General features: G+C 50.4%; 4 protein-coding genes across 4 annotated transcripts; 2 read left to right on the top strand and 2 right to left on the bottom strand.

Moving 5' to 3' along the window:
* Positions 1 to 2,064: 2,064 nt before the first annotated feature.
* Positions 2,065 to 2,842, bottom strand: BT62DRAFT_464997 (uncharacterized protein). Its single transcript, XM_043181019.1, has 6 exons — positions 2,831 to 2,842; positions 2,692 to 2,766; positions 2,601 to 2,642; positions 2,440 to 2,542; positions 2,339 to 2,391; positions 2,065 to 2,290 (listed from the first exon to the last, which is right to left on the bottom strand). Exons 2-6 carry the CDS (start codon positions 2,744 to 2,746, stop codon positions 2,274 to 2,276), a joined length of 270 nt encoding a protein of 89 aa, XP_043035315.1. The 5' UTR covers positions 2,747 to 2,766; positions 2,831 to 2,842; the 3' UTR covers positions 2,065 to 2,273.
* Positions 2,843 to 5,611: 2,769 nt separating this feature from the next.
* BT62DRAFT_1011115 (uncharacterized protein) lies at positions 5,612 to 6,798 on the top strand (the record flags this gene model as incomplete). The annotated part of the gene is made up of 7 exons (XM_043177743.1): positions 5,612 to 5,706; positions 5,774 to 5,858; positions 5,910 to 6,108; positions 6,158 to 6,284; positions 6,340 to 6,453; positions 6,513 to 6,647; positions 6,702 to 6,798. 7 exons carry the CDS (start codon positions 5,612 to 5,614, stop codon positions 6,796 to 6,798), a joined length of 852 nt encoding a protein of 283 aa, XP_043035314.1.
* Positions 6,799 to 7,853: 1,055 nt separating this feature from the next.
* BT62DRAFT_1011113 (uncharacterized protein) lies at positions 7,854 to 10,422 on the bottom strand (the record flags this gene model as incomplete). Its single annotated transcript, XM_043177742.1, has 5 exons — positions 7,854 to 8,282; positions 9,684 to 9,903; positions 9,963 to 10,091; positions 10,147 to 10,175; positions 10,315 to 10,422. The coding sequence occupies 5 exons, from the start codon at positions 10,420 to 10,422 to the stop codon at positions 7,854 to 7,856; spliced, it is 915 nt and encodes a 304-aa protein (XP_043035313.1).
* Positions 10,423 to 16,374: 5,952 nt separating this feature from the next.
* On the top strand, positions 16,375 to 17,884 carry BT62DRAFT_996930 (uncharacterized protein; the record flags this gene model as incomplete). Its single annotated transcript, XM_043190618.1, has 3 exons — positions 16,375 to 16,528; positions 16,582 to 17,411; positions 17,492 to 17,884. The coding sequence occupies exons 1-3, from the start codon at positions 16,492 to 16,494 to the stop codon at positions 17,882 to 17,884; spliced, it is 1,260 nt and encodes a 419-aa protein (XP_043035312.1). The 5' UTR covers positions 16,375 to 16,491.
* Positions 17,885 to 18,029: the final 145 nt, after the last annotated feature.

The following is an 18,029-nucleotide window of genomic DNA, read 5'->3' as shown; positions in this document are numbered from 1 at the left end:
TGGAATGATAGACGATAGTTCGAAGCCGAACTAAGTACGCGACTTAGAAGTGTCGGTAGCAGAAGATGGAAACTCTTTTGCTAGAAGCACGAGATGTCTAGGCGGCTATTTTTGAATGTCGTTGAAGAAGAGAAGGCAACATCATATGGCGGATCATTTCTTCCTGTAAGTGACACACTAGTAGCCCCATTTCATGTACTGTTTTTGTGAACAAAATTGAATACACCTGTTCCATGGCAGCTGTAGACTATCGGGGTTGTTAGTATTAAAGGATAATATAACGTACATTAAGACGCTCAAATACATAAGTGCGTGACAGCAACACGGCCATCAGGAGCTTTGATTGTCGACATACCATCCGATGTCTGACTGAATAAACCGGGGCTACCGGGGCTTGCGTTGAGTAAAATCGACCTCACTTTGCGAAAACTAAGAGTGAATATATCATGATAATGAGCTAATTAATGAGGGAAGAAGATTTTTGATTTTCAATTAAATATCTGTCCTTGTAATTCCTCTATCTATCGCTCATTAAACGGGTTAATCAAGACCACTTTAGAGTCATGAGTACGTCTATGGACCCAGTAGGGCGGACATACCCAGCCTACACTGACGACCCTAAATGCTTTCCAATCTCTTGCTGCAGAAAATTGTCAACAAACGAAAAATATACGATAAATCATCATGACATGAAAGGATATTTCTACCTGGAAAGTGTAGGCCGTTCTTCATGAGTAACTGCAGCCAATCTGGTCTCAATAAGGCAACCAGCGTGGGATCGGGCCTGTCCATGAACGACGGACTCAGACTAGGACCATGCATCGCGAGTTCTGCATTAACAAAAGCCTTTCTGTGCATATATGGCTTTCCCTTGAAGCAAATTTATCAGAACCACAGTGTCCTCAAAAGAAAGTTATGCATTGACTGGCCTCGTTTCCTAAACGTAAGAGCTGCAGAGTTTGCGTGAGAAGTACGAACCTCGCCCGCGGAGAATAGAGGAGAATTTGATAACGAGATGTGGGTAGAATTGTCCAGAGCTTCATAGATAGGTGAAAAAAAAACTCCGACATGAAGCTATGGCCGGACAGCGAGTAAAATTTCTCATTAATGATAGTTCGAACGCTGTAGAAAGAATGGCTTACGTAGGAGGGAGTCGTGTTCCTTCTTAAGTCGATGACGCATAATTATAGTAACGTTATTACACGTCGCCAGAGTTTCGCAAAGAAAATGAATTCATCGTTCGGATTATTGGTCCTAATGAAAGAGACTCGGATGAGATCGTCGATGAAGGGCCTCGAAGAGCAAATTCACCGTGTGGAAAGAGGACACGCATGCTACGTTACGCACCTTTCCGCGTCTATGCTCCGTTAGGTGTTATGTTGGCGGATCTCCAGTGATCGAAAACCAGGAAGTAGTCTCCATAATTTCGCCTTCAACCTTCCTGTTTAGTCTGGGGTGTGGTGATTAGGTTTGATACGAGACAGATACCTGGGTCATACCTCCCATATCAGAAGACCCATCATCGATTCCGGTGTATTGGTCACTTGCGAGCCTGAGGCACGAAGTGATGCGCCTAGAATAAATCCAACGCCATACCTGCCCGAGGACAGGGAGGATGTCGGAAGGATCATGAATACACCAAGTGATGCGTTGTTCCGCTGTAAAGATATGTCAGAGATATTGAAGCGTCCATGAAATTAAATTGCGTCGAAGGGCCCAAGTAAAGCTAGCGACGCCAGATGAAAATACGAATTCGCCCTGGAAGGTAGATTGCGGAGATGATATTTGTGGAATGGAAGTGGGTGATACAATGCAAGAAGGGAGGAAATCCGTCGTTCCATTAAATTTAGAGGGCAGCTATTGTCAAGGTATTCCAGAACATAGAAAGAGAGGATAGGGAAATTCGTTCGCATGTGATTATTACAGTGCACATGCGGCATGCCTGATAGGACGCGCCGGGTTTCCGAGGAAAACACGCTACGCGCAGGATCAGTTGAAGAATATTCCGTATTCTATACACGTTTAGTAGGTCATGCTGGGGCTTCGCATGAAGATCGAGAGCCACATTGAATACTGCTAGAGCAATGACATCGAGGGGAAGATGTGAAATGAAATAGTCATATCGCGCAGGGTACTGGAGGAGGCTAGTTCGAACAGAGAGAACGGATCCAAATTGGCATTGGTATCGATGAGAGAGCCGGAAGCAGTAGTGGGATTTGTCGTCGGGCTAGTGCAAGGCGTATTTTGGAGTACCCCGCAAGATCCGAGTGCAACTAGAATTGAATCAAGCCTAGCAGGGTAAGTTTAGGGCAAATACGGTGAACCCTGGTGGTTGTACCGGAATGCGGGGTTGGGCTCGGGGACGAAGCAGGAAGGACGAGGGACGGTAGGCTGCGAAGCAATCAGCATCATGTCATATGTTTTCAGAAAATGAAAAACCGGTCAAGGCTCATCAATATCGTACGAGTCCATGCTGGCGACGAGAACACAGCCGTTGCAGCACACACCGCGGACTTTTGTCCCGCTGGTCCGTCCAAGTTATCTAGAATCAAGATAACCGACTAAGCGAGATCGGAGGCGCCCAGAGACGTAAGACTTGCCCCATATCCACAAACGTGTGAGAAGGCCTCCTACGATTTGAGCTAGAGTTGATCTCAGGCGTGAGTAGTGCCTCTAGAAGCGAGTACACACCAGATGCCGCCACAAACCCGCAGACTGCGGCAATTGATACGTCGAGGAGATTCATGGCGAAAGTAGTACGATACTCTAAACGTAACATTAGTAGCCGCTGCCATATCTGGAAGCTACAAGGAGAAATCAACACACATACGCTATGTTTGCACTGCCTCCGGGAGAACCAATGATAAATCATGTGAGCGGCGGCCTACTTATTTAGTGCCTGGCACGCCCCGAGGGATTTGGATGACGCCACCGCCGCCATCACCGCTCTGATGTCGTCAAACGCCCCCGCCGAACATGGAACAGCCGCTTCGATGAGGCAAGAGACAAAGGGATCCCACAAATCTGGGTTCTGCGAGGAGCTGATGAAGAGCGGACATATCAACCCTCGCGCGCTGGGGGATCGTCACATCATAAACACCCTGCTGAAAAGAGTATGTTCAAAGAGTTGACAACTTGGAGTAAAAGACTGCCGCTTACTGCCTACTTGGTGGTGTGTGTTCGATGAGGCCGCGTTCCGGGAAATTTCGAGGGAGAATGCTGCCAACATTTCCGAGGTTGGTTGCATCGCCGAGTCATACTGACAATTTTAGGACTCCTGCGACCGGGGATGAGGTCCTTGACTGGTGGTACTATAACGGAATAGATTTAACGCTGAAGATCTCTGTGGCGCAGGGAGAAATGATTGGCACGGGGGAGTCCAGACTCGGGACGCGTCGTGTTATGAAAACACCCGAGCGACACTACACATGTTTCGACCGGCGCAGGGCATAATCATTTCCGGACGTACTCTAACGAGGTCTCATGCACATCATCAGCTGGATGTCTATTCTCCATCGCCATCGACTTGGCATGCGACCCGCGGAGAAAGTGTCATACCGTTATTATTGTACTCTTGATTACAGGAATAGAATCCGCAAACTCGGAGCCTTAAGGGCGAGAAGATCATTCGGGGACCAAGGTTCACGAAGGAAGGGGGGGGAGGTGATACTGTGAAATATATGACGCAGTGTCCATCAGAATTCACCATATGGCCTAGAAAATATATTCTCACCCTGGCAATTCGATTTCCAAAGATGGGGTGCGTCGAGTCATTCTGCACCTAACGTGGGAAGAAAAATCCGAGACGCGTGTTATGACATTCCGCGTGATGACCCTGACTTCTTCGGGTGATCCCGCCCAATATGGCAGGTCAGAACAGTGTATCATCCAGCACGACAACTTTACCTGTTATTCAGTGTTGGAGTACAGGATATTTCCATCTAGTGCACAGGATTTTTCTCCACGTAATGCAGAGGGATGTGATGAACTGTTTGCCCCAATAGATTCGTCTTCTATTTTTGTTTCAAGTGTATTTCGCGGGACGATTGTTCCTGCAGAAGCACGGGGACGGTCATGTCGGATTGGTTTTATTTACTGTGGACGTCGTAATAGCTATGGTATAACTGAACTTTAATTATCAGAAGTTGAATGAATATTGGACGGCTGCGAGCAACTGTACGGCCCTAGCGATCCCTTCCTTTGGTTAGCCGTAGGGACAGCAGGTGCGGCACATCAGGAGAGGGGCAGCTGCGACTTCTTCGGAAAACTATATGTAGCGTACGTATAATTCCTCACGTCCCGAGTCAGATTGCTATTACGGGGTTAAATTACCTGCAGAAATGAAGCGAAGCGAAGTTCTCTGCAAAGTTGCATATGCATCAGTTGAGGGGCCATTCCCATGGCTACGTACGCACGGAAAGAATAGAGCCCTGATTCCGCTGTCCTGAGAGACAGAAGGATCAAGGTCTGGCTTTCCTTGTGGTGGGTCTACAGTTATGATTTTTCGACCGCCTGTTGGTACCTTATGGTTGAAGGCTGATCGCCGTGCACGTCCTCGGGCCGCAATATTTGCTTAACAGCATTGTTCCCCAAGGTAGGAAACTGTCACTCAGTGAATTTTCTCTCGGCATGGGGGTCGCGAAACGCGTCAAATGAGGAAGAAATGAGATCGCATTTATTGGAGTGTCGCGTCAGGCTCGCCTCGGTTGAAGACAATGACTAGTTTGTGGCGGCGAGCGCGACGCGCCAAATTTTGCGAGGTGTCGTTTATAGACAGGTGGGATAGTTATGGTATCACTGAACTTCTACTGTCAAAGGACGAACAAATCTAAACAGGCGGTAAGGGACTGTACGTCCTTAACGATGATAATGATTCCTTCCTGACGAGAACTAGTTATTTAGCCCAAAGGACTCTACCTCTAATATACATCTGCGGACAACGACATGCAATACACGGGTCCATGCCTTGACCCTCCTGTTCGTACCTTGAAGTTTCAAACCTTCAGGCTGATAATCCTTCATATCCGCAGGTCGCAATACTTGCAGCTAGCAGCATTGTCCCCCAAGATAGGAAACTGTCACCTAGTAGATTCGCTCTCGGCATGGGGTCGCGGAACGCGTCAAATGATTAAGAACCGTGATCGCGTTTATTGGATTGTCACATCAGGGTCGCGGTCGCTTTGGGCTTGCCTCTTTGAGTGCAATGACCACGGTGGGCCCGACGCGTCGAACATTCCGACGTGTCGTCCGATGCATTCTTTTTTGCTGCGATATCTTCCTCGCACAAAGGCACTACATAGTAACCTATGACAGGCGTATCCGCCCCATTGTCCACCTATTCAGGTTAAATGAGCTGATCAACTTGATCTAAACGTAACATGCGCTTAAACTTCCTTCAGGGAAAGGGATGCATACGACTTCTGTCAGTGCATCACGAAAATCGAGGCTACGGAGTCAGTAGAAGCAATAAGGGTAGCTAATACAAAGATGATCGCATTTATTAGAGTAAGAGACGCGTAAAAACGCGCTCTGCGTAACATAAGTGACAGATGGAAGGTCGCGACAGTGGCTGTGCAAGGATTTGTCATCGGCCGCCGAATGCTTTCTGACCATGACTACCAACACTCAACGGCCTCTCCTTCATGCATTAGAAAGTATGTTGTACTCTCAAGATTGCTGCCGGCCGTGGAACTATGCCTGGGTTAAGTGCGCGTAGGACCTGAAAGTTTTTTCGTTCGATTCTGACAATTCTTTTTTCCCAGCTCGTGAATAGGCAATATCAGCGCTTTCGAGCACAGAAATCTTGCGGTTTTTTCCAGATAGGACTCTGGGGTATCGATAAAGTGATCTATTGCATGGTGCGTTATCTGGTTCTCTGCAGGCATTGGTTCCTTACGTTCTAATATCAGGATTTGGTGGGGTCCAATGATGTGTGCGTGGTCGGTTGTCCTTCGTGTCTCTTCCCGCAAGTACTGATTTCCCGTTTTCCAGATTTGGGCCCATCACCCGTCCTGGTAGGTAAACCACCCCCCCCACCCCATGAAAAGACCGAGAACTTTCGTTGCGCTGGTTCGCTGTTTCATTTCCATCCTTCGGCTAAAGCTTGCTGTAAACAGATGGTTTCCTGGTCCCCTCGAATGACTTTGCTATCAGTCAGACGACTTCGTGGCTCGGCATGGTTTCCTACACAGAGGGCTACGACTACCATCAGATGTCGACGTCAAGACTCACCTCGGTCGCAAGTCTATCAAGTCAAGGAGGAAGCAACGCTTTTTCTCCGTGACGTATGCTAAGTTCCTGGATCAATTGCTTTCGACGCCCTCCCTTCCCCCCTCGCAGCGAGGTGGTCTCTTCTCTTCCTTCATTGCAATGTTCTATTACTGTTGACCGACAACGATGTTTACAGCTACTCCCTTCTCTCTCTGTCAGGGAAGCCGATCAGGTTCGGCTCTGGTAAGGGATTAAGCGCTTTGATGAACCCCCCCGTATTTGTGCCCCAACGGGGTCGTCAGGGTGAAAGTGATGGTTTTGGTTTTGGTTCGTTCGTCGACGGAACTCCACCATCGTTTGAAGCCCGTGAACGAAACCCCATTCGAGGCTTCTTGGCTCGTCAATCAGCTTGTTCCCGATGAACAGACAGTCTTCCCGTAAGACCTCGTCTCCTGTTGTGACGGAGTAATATGCTTAGAGGTTTCTTCTAGGTCGTCAATCTGCCTATACCCATCCACTTCTATGGCTCCATTCTGCTCTTCGCAAAGTGCTGGATCTGCGGAGTACGGGCTCCCGCTTGGGGACTGATGGTAGGGGCGGGGCGTTCCTCCTCGTTCTTATCCATCCCTCTTTGATTTGCATGAACTCTCGGTCGAGGTCAGTGCGCCATGCCTCCAACCCTGGTAGCGCGAATGCGAACACCTACGAAGTGTGCTGATCATCGTGACATGCTTGCAAGCGTGACGTCCCTCGGTGCTGTGTGTAGGTGTAATTATTATCTTTTTTAAAGACATACATCTTAATCTGTAGGTATCGTGAGGGGGATGTATGTTGCCATGGTCCGCGTGACGTGTTATTCTGTTGCTATCGCAGCACGCTTTTTATATCCCGATGTTTCATCTGCGCGGAAGCGGTTGATCGTCCATCGTGGACCCACAAGTCAACTTATGACGTCGTGGGCGCTAACCCACCACCAAGGTGCGTTTTCGTCGTCTTATTGACCTGCAGACCTATGTCGTCTTCTCGCTGATAAGGTTTATCTCCATTGAAGTTTCCTGTCAGTAGCTAGCTGTCTTTCACGTGCTTTGCGCAGCCTTGGTCTGGACTTCTTCCGTCTGTCATTCATGTTTGGGCGCTTTTGTGCATTTCTCGAGATGGAATGGTCTGCGTGGACCCCATGTGTCTGCCACATCTCTGATAGTCTTACTCTAGTTTTTCCTTGACTTTTTTTTTCCCTTTTTGTCAGTCATCCTGATAGGATGCCCGGGCCGTTGCACAGCCGCATATGAGTTGCTTCTATGTGGCGTACGTCTGGTGCACTGTCGCCGTCTCATGTTAAGTTACCTACCTCTATGCCTGCCGGCCTGCTCGGGATGGAAATATACCTACGAGAGTCTCTCCTTCGTTTTTCTGCGACTTTTGCGGGTGATCCTTTGTGAATGTTTCATTGTCATTCGCGGGTTCTTTGGAAGGACAAACTTTCACTTCATGGCCGAGTCTTAGAAAGTGGGAAATGCCCTTTACGTCTCTCCGAAGAAAACCCATCTCTTCTGGTTCTCGGGAGCGAGCGTCGTTTATTTCATGAAGTGCGTGGGAGGTATTAATTGTGCGGGACCGAATGGGATGATGGGGTTTCGCGTGCATTACGCATTAATTGATATCGTAATTTTGGGCCCTCTTTCTAGATTTGTCTCGCTCCGAAAAGTGTTGTTGTGTAGCGGCGTGAGACCATTGCATAGGGAGATGCGATGCAATCTGCTCCCCAGATGCAGAGTGCATGCATCTGTGGAACGATCAGAAGTAAACGCTCCCGAGGGGGCCGTGCGCAGTGGGTGCTCGACAGAGAGCAGGGCATACGGGACGGGAGCTATTCTTTCCTTCATAGTTGTCGAGCGCGTACCTTTTTTCTTTTTTTTTTTTCCGCAAAGGTGCCAAGAAAAGTTCAGAGTCTTTTTGTCGAAAGCTTGGGAATGGTATAGCGTGCCAACCTCGTGCAAGCGTGGTGGTGGTCGCCGCTGAATCTTAATTCCCTGCGAAGATGGATGGAGATTCAATGGTCCGTGGTGGGGGATCTGTAGAACGATCAGAAAGGGTTCGGTTCTCAGACTCGGGCTGCCCTGCTCATCCGTGGGAGTGTCACCTCAAAATGGAGCATTTGGCGATGAGAAATGCATGTGGGAAATGGGATGATAACCCAGCCTTCTAGGAGTACTCGTCGACTCTGAGGAGATAATTAGGGAGCCTCTTGTCTGACTTTGAGATCAGAAGTTGACTGATTGACCATCGTCCGGTCCGGTCCGTATTCCAGACAACGTAGTTCAAGATACGGATTATGGTCAATGTTGAGAGAAAACAGTGCAGTGCGTATATTTGACAACGGTGAGGTTCTCTGTATCTGATAGTGTGTGTCTATGTGCGTCGGCTGTATTTGTGAACAACTTACTCACTGATATTTAAAACCTCATTCAGGAACCAATCAGGAATCAGAATTCTATCGAGAAACAATAGTTCAGTAGAAAAGTCACAGCACACATACAAAAGCCTGGGATACTGGGAATAATAGCAACAGAGATACATCATAGCATAGTTCCAGCGCTTATAAACCCCTCGGTTCATCGGACCGGTGGTCCGCTCAATGCGTGTGCAAGCTTTTTGTTCTGCTTCAACACTTGTCTATTCACCATCTAAGCGAATGGAAATGATCATAATAATCTCACCAGGTTGAATTTACTTTGGAATCCTGTCACTTCGAAGAGGCAGAATTCTGCCATGGACCATGGGCCACCTCTTCCCGTCGGCTATCCTCACTACCCGCCGCTTTCTGCGCCGCCAACTGATCAATAGAACTATACTTCATTTCTTCAACCCTGATGATGCTGCTCCTTCTTCGTGCTGCATTCATGTGCCAATATGGACGAAGTGCTGTATCACATGGCAGCATGATCACGACAATTAAACCGCCCCTGGGCGGGCTAATGGCCATGTTATCATCGCGGACCTACTAGGTAAAATAATCGTAAACACACTCCCCTGCATCGCCCCCCCCCACTCCAGTTGTCAAGGCAAAAAAGGTGACTGCTGGCCCCGCCCGATCGACTATACAACAGTGCTAGCTCCTGTTTGAGGATCGTGCGCGCGCGCGCCCCGCGTGGCGAGGTGTATTGTTCTTGAGACACAAGAGCCGGGAGCTGATCTTCGCTGTCGAAGCTCTTTCTGTTTTGGAAAGGTCGTGCTGGCTGGGCCCTTGACGCGTTTCAAAAAACGCTTTACGACCATCGTTTCAGCATGTGCTACGGTACATTGCCGTTCTTTTGTAATGATCCATCGCCTTCAGTTAGCTTACAAGGCATGCTGATTTTTGAGAAATTATACTGTAAGGATCCGGTTGCTCCACTGGCTTGCTTTTGTTGTTCATGAAGAGTTGGAGGCTCTTTAGATGCGGACATCGTTTATCGTCCCATGAACAGACAGACAGCCAAGTTACGCCTGAAATCTCGGTGAAGAAGCGATATCTCCGTAACTATAATCGGAATGACTACGCCAGTGCCAGGTTGGGCAATCCAGAGCGCATGGCAACTAACAAGGCGCCGATCATAGGGCCCGCACGCCGTTCTCGGTTCCCCCTCTCCTGGGACTGGGACGGCCTGATCGATCCCATAGCGTTTCTGTCGTTTCACCATGTGTGCTGATTCCCTTGTCGAAAATTATGAAAAAAAAAATTAGTATTCCTATTCGCATCTGCCTTTACGGACGAAACCCTAAGCTGCGCCTCCATGAAGGCCGAGAACAATATTGTGGTCCCAGGACAACCTGGTTTAATAATAGCAAGTAGTTCTAACTTCTCCGGCGTTACAAACCGTCTCCTGCTATCCCCTTCTGCGCTAGGCGATGATCTGTGAGTCTGCTGTTGTTTCCAAAATAGCGCTCCTGCGGCACTTGCTCTTGGAATACCATTTCAAGTCCGCCTACCCCCGTGCATATCGATACCTCTTCATGAACGGACTGTGAATCTCTCTAGGCTTGCTCTGTGGTGATATCTCCCATTGAGACCGGGGGGTCCAAGCTTCAATGGATGAGGGAACGTTCTTTAGACTTTCACTAAACCTTTTTTGACCGTGCGTGCCTGTTCACGCTGGACCCGTATTCGTCGCGGAACCTTGAGCTCTCCGCTTCGTTGATAATATGAACGGTCCATGCACTAGCAGTAGCCATTTGCCTGTGACAATAAATAACTTGTGCCACATTTGACGGAGATTAGAACTCTTAACGGCATTTCCAATTCTTACCTGTGCCTCGACGAATCGGCCGCCGCACCAAAAGCGCGCGCGCTCTCTCTTTCTCTCAGTGGTCTCTCGAAATATTATTAGTTGTGGTTCCTGCAGCACCGAGGGGAAAATGCCGGATATCTCACATCGGCCCTCAAAAGATAGGACAAGCCTTGACAGTCCTGAGAGCAAAAGTCAGGAACGGCAGCTTGTTCGACAGTTCCCTTTGTTAATGGGACACAAGATGCCATAGCACGAGGCTCTCATGTCCATGTGGGGTAGGTCCCTCTGTCAGATATGGAAGGAGGGGGGGGCGTTTACCTGAAGCCGAAAAAGAAAGGCTACTCGGCTCTTGGAACGTTCTGATGGAAAACCACGGCGATGTGAAGTATGTGAAGGTTCACCTATCCGGGAGCCATCGATATAATGAACTGTCACCAGAGATTGATGGGAGCATGATACGCAGGACTGGGGGATGATGCATCACGAGAAAAAAAAAAAAAGTGCAGTGTCGTCGGCGCAATCTCCAAGGCTGCAGAATATCTTCTTTCCGTGATGTTCAGATGGGCATTTCTTTTTTTTTTTTTTGGCTCGAGGCAAGACCGAAATGAAGGAGCGGAAGGCAATTTCAAGTTCCTTCAGGGTAACGTTCAAGTCCTTCGAGAGACCGAGGCCGTCGGCGGAGAAGATTAGTATTTAAGTGAGACATTGTAGGGTTCACCGCTCTGATTAATTCCGGTGAAATTGATATATTCTTTACTCGAACCTTAGCGATTTGATTCGCAAACCACCAGAGGGTTTCCGACAAAGCAAGGCAGAAATTTTAAAAAAATGGGTATTTCCCTTCCGACCTCCTCCGTTTTGGTTCCGGTGATATTGTGAAGAGAGAAGGGACCGGCGGCTTTGATAATTTCATCGAGCCCTCGAAGGATAAAGAGTTCACACGATGGCGTCCCTGCACCCATCTGATCTAGGTCTCTGCCCCTTTAATGCGCGTTCCAGGACGGGTGCAATAATCATTCGCTTGCATACGCATCGTTGAATCAACATCATAGATGATCAGAGGGGGTTGGGGGTTGGGGGGGAACTCGAACCAGCGAAGGTTTTCGCTCCAAGGCCACCACCACTGATTTTGGAATGTGAAATATGGGACTGTTAATATTTCCTTTCCCGCCCCTCGCCGCAGTTCCCCGAAAATTCCAATAGGTGGTTACCGCCGGAGGAGTGGGTAGAGGCGGACCAGTCGGGGACGTCGTGCCCGAGGGCGCGTGTCCCCCCGTACTCCCAGCCCTGAATCAAGAAGTTCCAGGTGAGATAGAACAGTCAAATTGAGAAATCAAAAGATGTTTGGACCCTTCCCCCCCCCCGGCTAGAAGCAGCGCAGTGAAATTATCGGTTACCCCAGAATTGAACGGTTAAGGGGGGGAAGGGGGTTGGTCACGGAATCGAAGGAAAGAATACTTGGAATCATATGGCATTTTGGATCTTGCCTGCTGGCGATAATCACAATCTTACGCAGCAGCTTTCATCTAGCTCATTCAGAACAAGACACACGTGTTACGGAAGGCAGCGCGGTTGATGGATTTCACTGACTGGACAAAGAAGCGTTGTTGCCTAGTTATTGGGGTAGGACGATAATTCATTCGGACGATGCTGGCCCGAATACTGCATTGCCATTCACTTTGAAATCAGGATAGAACAGAGACAGTAGTGATGCTTACACGAACGATATTAATCGGTGAGTGGAAAGTCTAACCCATTCGGGAGAGAACATCAATCGTTTTCCTGGCTTTGCGCAATTCAGTCAAATCCCACCCCCTCCCCCCCAAGCCATTTCCCTCGCACCTGCCCTGATACGCAAGCCGAATATCGGAGTCGCTGGTTCATCAACGCGCTAGAAGATGTAAGCGTGAGAAAATGAAGCGCTGGGGGACCTTCGAGGGTATCAAAACACAAACATTGTTCATCGACTAGTCCATATTCGAGATACCCCGGGGGGCTTCATCTTCGAGCTGGGTATCTAGCCTTTCCTGGCGCTGGACCGGTGAATCGTGGATATGGGAGAAGGGCTGAACGTCTGACTATTGCTTCCTTCCCGTCCCCTCCACGATGTGTGCGAAGGCACAGGCACAGCTCACAGGTGGACATCGGATCGTCTGTATCCCCAGCGTATCCCGGAGGAAAACGTGGCTCGCACGTAGAGGTCAGGTATGGATGCGCTTGGGAGACGTGGTGGGAACGAGGAAAGGGTTCGTGACGCGAGCTTAGACTGGGCTGGAAATCGTTAATACGATGCGATCCACCGACAGAGAGGCAGGACACGTACGAAGCTGGGCCTCGTCAAGAGTTCTGTCCACAACTTGAGCTTTGCCACCGGTGGAGTGGAAAAAAATGGCACCACATAATCCCATCACCGTCCGCAGCTGGAAATCAAGCAACGTGGATGTCAGTGGGAATACTACGCTGCAGAGGGCAGCGAGCGACTCACACAGAAGAGGAAGAGGAAGAGACGTCGAATGAAAGGGAACGTGGCCTGAACGTCAGTGGGAATACTACGCTGCAGAGGAGGCAGAAGAGACTCAGGCAGTGGGTGGTTGAAAGGTTAAAAGGACGTCACTGGCAGCCGCCACCGTCGTCAATGCCAACACCTCTTGTCACGAGACCTTTCAGCGATATGGAATTCGGCGCGAGAGGGAGGGTCGTACGAGAAAAAAAAACATATAGGATGAGGTAGATTCATAGAGCACGCATGTCCTGACGACCGATACCCGTTAGGTAGGACAGAGAACCGCGTCCGAGTCTCCATTCTACTGTGTTGGACTTTCCTCTTGTGGGTGATTAGGTTTGATTCGGCGTGGTAGGAGACGGATACCTGGGTCAGACCTGCCCTTATCGGATGGATATCGTTGATTTTCTTCTGGCCTCTGAGATATGACGCACTAGGCGGAGTTAGGTATGCGTCAAGGTCCGCTCCGATGGTAGGTAGGTGGGTCCACAAGAATGAAGGGTTAAGGTTGATGGGGAAACTTCGCTATGTAACTATGAACTGGAGGTTTCCCCTCCCCGGGGAATGGAAGAGAGACGAACGATTGTATAGCTGGGAAACAGGGAAACAGATACTAGTGGGAGTTGTTCCACTTTTCATTTCCAGGGTGCTACCTAAGAAAAAGGGATGAAGAGAGTCATTCGCATGTGATTGAGAGGGAGGGGGGGTGGTGATGATATGGATAATCCTCTGCACCCAAGCTCCGTGCACCGCACACCTCGAGGACGAACCCTCCCTGAAAGGTCCGCGAGTAACCTACACGTTCAGAAGTTGGTGTCAAATGTCGCAGAGTTGACTGTCATATGGACGAAGACCGGGCTGCACGGATGGATGGGCAGAACCTGGCTTACGGGATTTTTAATATCAGGGGAAAGGTTACTGTACACTTTGAATAGGATGTCGTACGTTGCACCGACCCCGCCGGAAGATCCGAGCAATTCAGCCTGCATGATGCAATGCGGGGTAAAAGCTAGGTAGGTTCGAGCCTGGGGACGCCGGCAGGAAAGATAAGATAATGAGGGCCCGGGAGCAAGGGATGACGTCAACTTTCTACGTATGGCACCGCGGATTTGAGGGTTGATCCGCCTTGTTACGGTATCTAGAACGGAGGGGAGGACGTCCCGAATCGAAAAGCCTCCGTATCGCCTTGAGAGTCGGGCACGATGCATGAAGGACCGCGATGATGATCAACCTCGTTGCAAGGAGGGGAAGGGGCGGGTGGGATAAGACTCACCCACGCCAAGATGCGTGCGAAGAAATGACCGCGAACGTCAGCCCAGAGCACGTCGTCGGTGACGGTGATGCCGTGAAAGAAAACGTTTTCCGCCACCACCACCGCACGTTGAGCGGGGGGCGTGTGTGTGTGGGAATCATAAACACTTTACTGGATATAGCATGTTCAAAGGGTCTGCCCGTTGTGAGAGGTACCACGAAGCAAAAAAAGAAAACATGTTTTGGCTCGGTGGTTTCCAGAATAGGAAGTCTGTATGAGGAACCCACGGGAAGAGGTGATAGAGGATAAGCGTGTCCTCTCAGAAGCTGAAGGTTAGGGTGGCGGACAGTTAATTATTGGCTGGCAAGTTCGAGACTCGAATGGGTGATGACGCCAGCGCCACGGCACCTGCGATCATCGGGCTGTGGGTCCGCCCCGCCATCCTGAAGATCTGACCTAGTCACCGATGCTCAGGCATACGAGTGAGGCCCGTTTCCCCGTCCCCTTCATTGCACAGAAAGAAATAAAAATATAAAATCAAAACAGCGACAGCGAGTGCGTTGTCAAGAGTCGGACGACCCTGAGCGCCAGCGATCATGACACCCCGATATGGAATGTCAGAAGCGACGTCTTCCAGCAAAACAACGCGTCGGGGGTATTTGATTTTCGCGGTAACACAAAGCGCCGCGAGGTTGATAAAAAGAAGGAAAAACAGAACAGCGACGTCGGCGGTGATGCTTGAGAAACGGGCCACGGCGGAGGGGGGTATATCACCGTATATAACCCGACGCCCGACTAAATGCGTGTAGAGAAAGTCTTTTTTTTTGGACTGGCTCTCACCGACCGAGTCAAGTCACTTCTTTGGGTCCCGACAATTGCTGAAAAAAAAATGTTTGTGGTTCTGGTCTGGAATGTGTGATGCTTGATCGTGTCGGTGATTCGCCAGCGCGTTCTCACGTACCGACCGAGTCAATCTTCCTCTTTGGCATGATGCGGGGATCATTTATGGGCTGATAGAAATTTTCGACGGATTGATGCAGACAGGAACATGTCGGGGAAGGAAATGAAGTAGCGGGTCCGTACGAGTCATGATTCCTCTCTAGGGGGTGGGAGTGGGAGGATACTATTGCGCCCGACACGTCAGGGTAATACAATGTTCCCCTTCATCCTACGCGAAAGAGGCAGCTCGCGTCCCGCAACTTTACCCACTGCCACTGACTCGCTCACTCGTGCGGGACCGACGCGTCAAATAGGAAAGTTGACGTCGTCGTCGTCCTTCTTCTTCTTCTCCCGACATCACATCACAACGAGGCAACCCCCGATACACCTAACGCATTGTCCGCCCTATAAGGAATGTCGTCATCCAGATATTCATCTGACAAGACAGATTTATTTTTTCCGAGTGAGATGAACTTCCGCGCGTAAGGACAATGGATAGGCATTGTTCATCCCCCCCAAAGCTCCATCTTATCTTATCTTATCATGACTTTCCCAAACCGTCGAACAATGCTTTGAATTTTATAATTTCAAAGGGCGCGGTGAACCCTTGCGCCGCCGGGTTGTCTCACATGGATAGATCGGACACAGCCACTGGTTATCGAGATGGGCCAAAACGGGGCGCAAGTACGAACGGCCGGGTCTAGGTTGCCGCTTTGGGAAAGTTCAAAGAGATCTTGAGAGGGTCCTTCTGTGCTCCCGTGACATGAGGTATTGCGTTTGCGCTTGGTTATAATTCCGAGGAGTCAAAGCTTGGAGGGAGAGAGGGGGGGGGAAAGACAAAGCTAGGGAATATGAATTTGCGACGAGGGGGGGTGGTGGTGGGGGTGGGAAATAGACCAATAATAAGAAACTATAACTACGCACAGCTCGGATGGGCCCAGCACCAGGGGGAAGGGGGGGGGGCATAGATGATCCTTACGTGGCCAAAATGATGAAATGAGCGACGTCGAAAAAATGATAACGGAAACAATAAATTATTTGATCAAGCCCTCTGCTGACTCGCTTAGGATCCCGGAGCAGATAACCGAAAAAGACAATAAAGATGGATTCCGTAATTAGCGCTAAACAATGCGAGGAGATCCAGGCTCTGTCCGTATAAAACAGAGGGCTCTTAATTGTCTTTCCAGTTGTGCCCCGCGAGACAAAAAACCTGGCAACTCACTAGCTGCTCGATCCCCCCCTAGCGACACCTGTAGGGTATTATCGTGGCTCTTAACCTTGTCTTCCCCTCCCTCTATCTCTCTTCTCTCTTCCTTACCATGCCCGCTCTCCGCACACGCGATGCCCCATCCCGATGTAAGTCCAAACCCATCTAAAAACCAGAAACGATAAACTCACCCGCAGGGCAGCACTCGAAGTGACGACGGACGCCCCTCCCCCTCTCCCCACGCTCGCCATAATCTCGCCGACCCCCCGCGCCTTCACGTTCCCTACGACCCACAACCTGACTGACAGTCCTTACTCCTCGCCCTCTCACTCGCCTTTCGAACTCTCCAACATCCCCATCACGACGACCACCACCCCGCCATGCACGTACCGCACCCTCTCCCCCGCCACGACCACCGCCTCGTCCCCCAGCCCCAAAGAACGCCGCCCCAAAAAGGGCGACGACGACTACATCAAACGGCCCGAGAACGCGTTCATCCTCTTCCGCCGGAAATGCTGCGAAGACCGTGTGGATAGTGGTGGTGCTGGTGGCACGACGACGACAACGACGAAGAAACAGCGCCAGGCAGACCTCTCCAAGATGATCTCCCAGCAATGGAAGGGTCTCAGCGCGGAGGAGAGGCAGTACTGGGAGCAGCTCGCCAAGGAGAAGAAGAAGGAGCACGAGCAGATGTACCCCAACTACGTCTACCGGCCACAGCGGACCAAGAAGGGTAGCGCTGGTGGTGGTGGTGGCGGGGGGAAGAAGCAGGGCAGGCGGGAGAGCATCGATTCGGACTCGTCGTACATGTCCTTCGTGCTCCCGATGAGGCAGCAGCACCAGCACGGGCGGTCCTCATCCGCGCCGACCCCGAGCCCGTACCAGTCCATCCAGATACCCAACGTGTACCTCTCCGCACCCTCATCACCTGCCCCGTCGCTCCTCCCCATGATCAGCGCGAGCAGGCGCAACTCGGACTCGCTCGGGTTCGATTTCCAGTCGACGTACTACGATCCTGCTGCTGTTCTCCAGGTGAGAATTTCACGCCCCCCTCGTCCGATTAAAGCCGGAGTCATTCCTAAACTTAACATGTTGTTTTTTTCTTCTTTTAGTCCCCAGAGTATGGAGGAGTAGGAGGGTTGTTGAACCCAAACGAACTGCTCCCACCCGCGCAGATCAACTCGCCGCCATCCTCCATCTGCTCGTCGCCCCGCTCCGGCCCGTTCACGCCCTTTGCCGCGCCCTCGCTTGAACAGGCCGAGCTCGACCTCTCCATGCACCTCTTCGGGAACACCAACACCTCGTGGTGGGCGCCCCAAGACGCCTCGTCGTTCACGGCCGACGACTTTGACATGAACGCCATCCCGCCGATAGAGCTCGGCCTTCCAAAGTTCCATGGGGTCGTCGATGACTATCCCGGTGTGTACGCGTTTGATTTTGACGGTGGTAATAGTGGTGATGGTGGTGGTGGTGGTGTTGTAGACGGTCACGGGTTCGGACTTTGAAAAGACGCTGGGCGTCCTTTCAATCGGTTTTGTGGTGTGGACTGTTTTATTCTTCTTTTCTTTCTTTTTTCATCCCCCCGCCCTCCCCCACCTTTCCTTACGCTCACCTTGCGTTGTACAACTCGCCCGACCCTTCACGTTCTGT

The sequence above is a fragment of the Guyanagaster necrorhizus genome, assembly GCF_019112545.1.
Source record: "Guyanagaster necrorhizus MCA 3950 unplaced genomic scaffold BT62scaffold_34, whole genome shotgun sequence".
Taxonomy (NCBI): Eukaryota; Fungi; Basidiomycota; class Agaricomycetes; order Agaricales; family Physalacriaceae; genus Guyanagaster; species Guyanagaster necrorhizus.
This window is presented reverse-complemented; position numbering and strand designations above follow the sequence as displayed.

What these genes read in the sequence shown, in the direction of transcription:
- BT62DRAFT_464997 (XM_043181019.1), bottom strand. Translation starts at nt 2,746, where the DNA reads ATGAATCTCCTCGACGTATCAATTGCCGCAGTCTGCGGGTTTGTGGCG. An exon ending in CGGGTTTGTGGCGGCATCTG is followed by an intron (nt 2,643 to 2,691) that starts GTGTGTACTCGC and finishes GATCAACTCTAG; the next exon opens with CTCAAATCGTAGGAGGCCTT. An exon ending in CACACGTTTGTGGATATGGG is followed by an intron (nt 2,543 to 2,600) that starts GCAAGTCTTACG and finishes TCTTGATTCTAG; the next exon opens with ATAACTTGGACGGACCAGCG.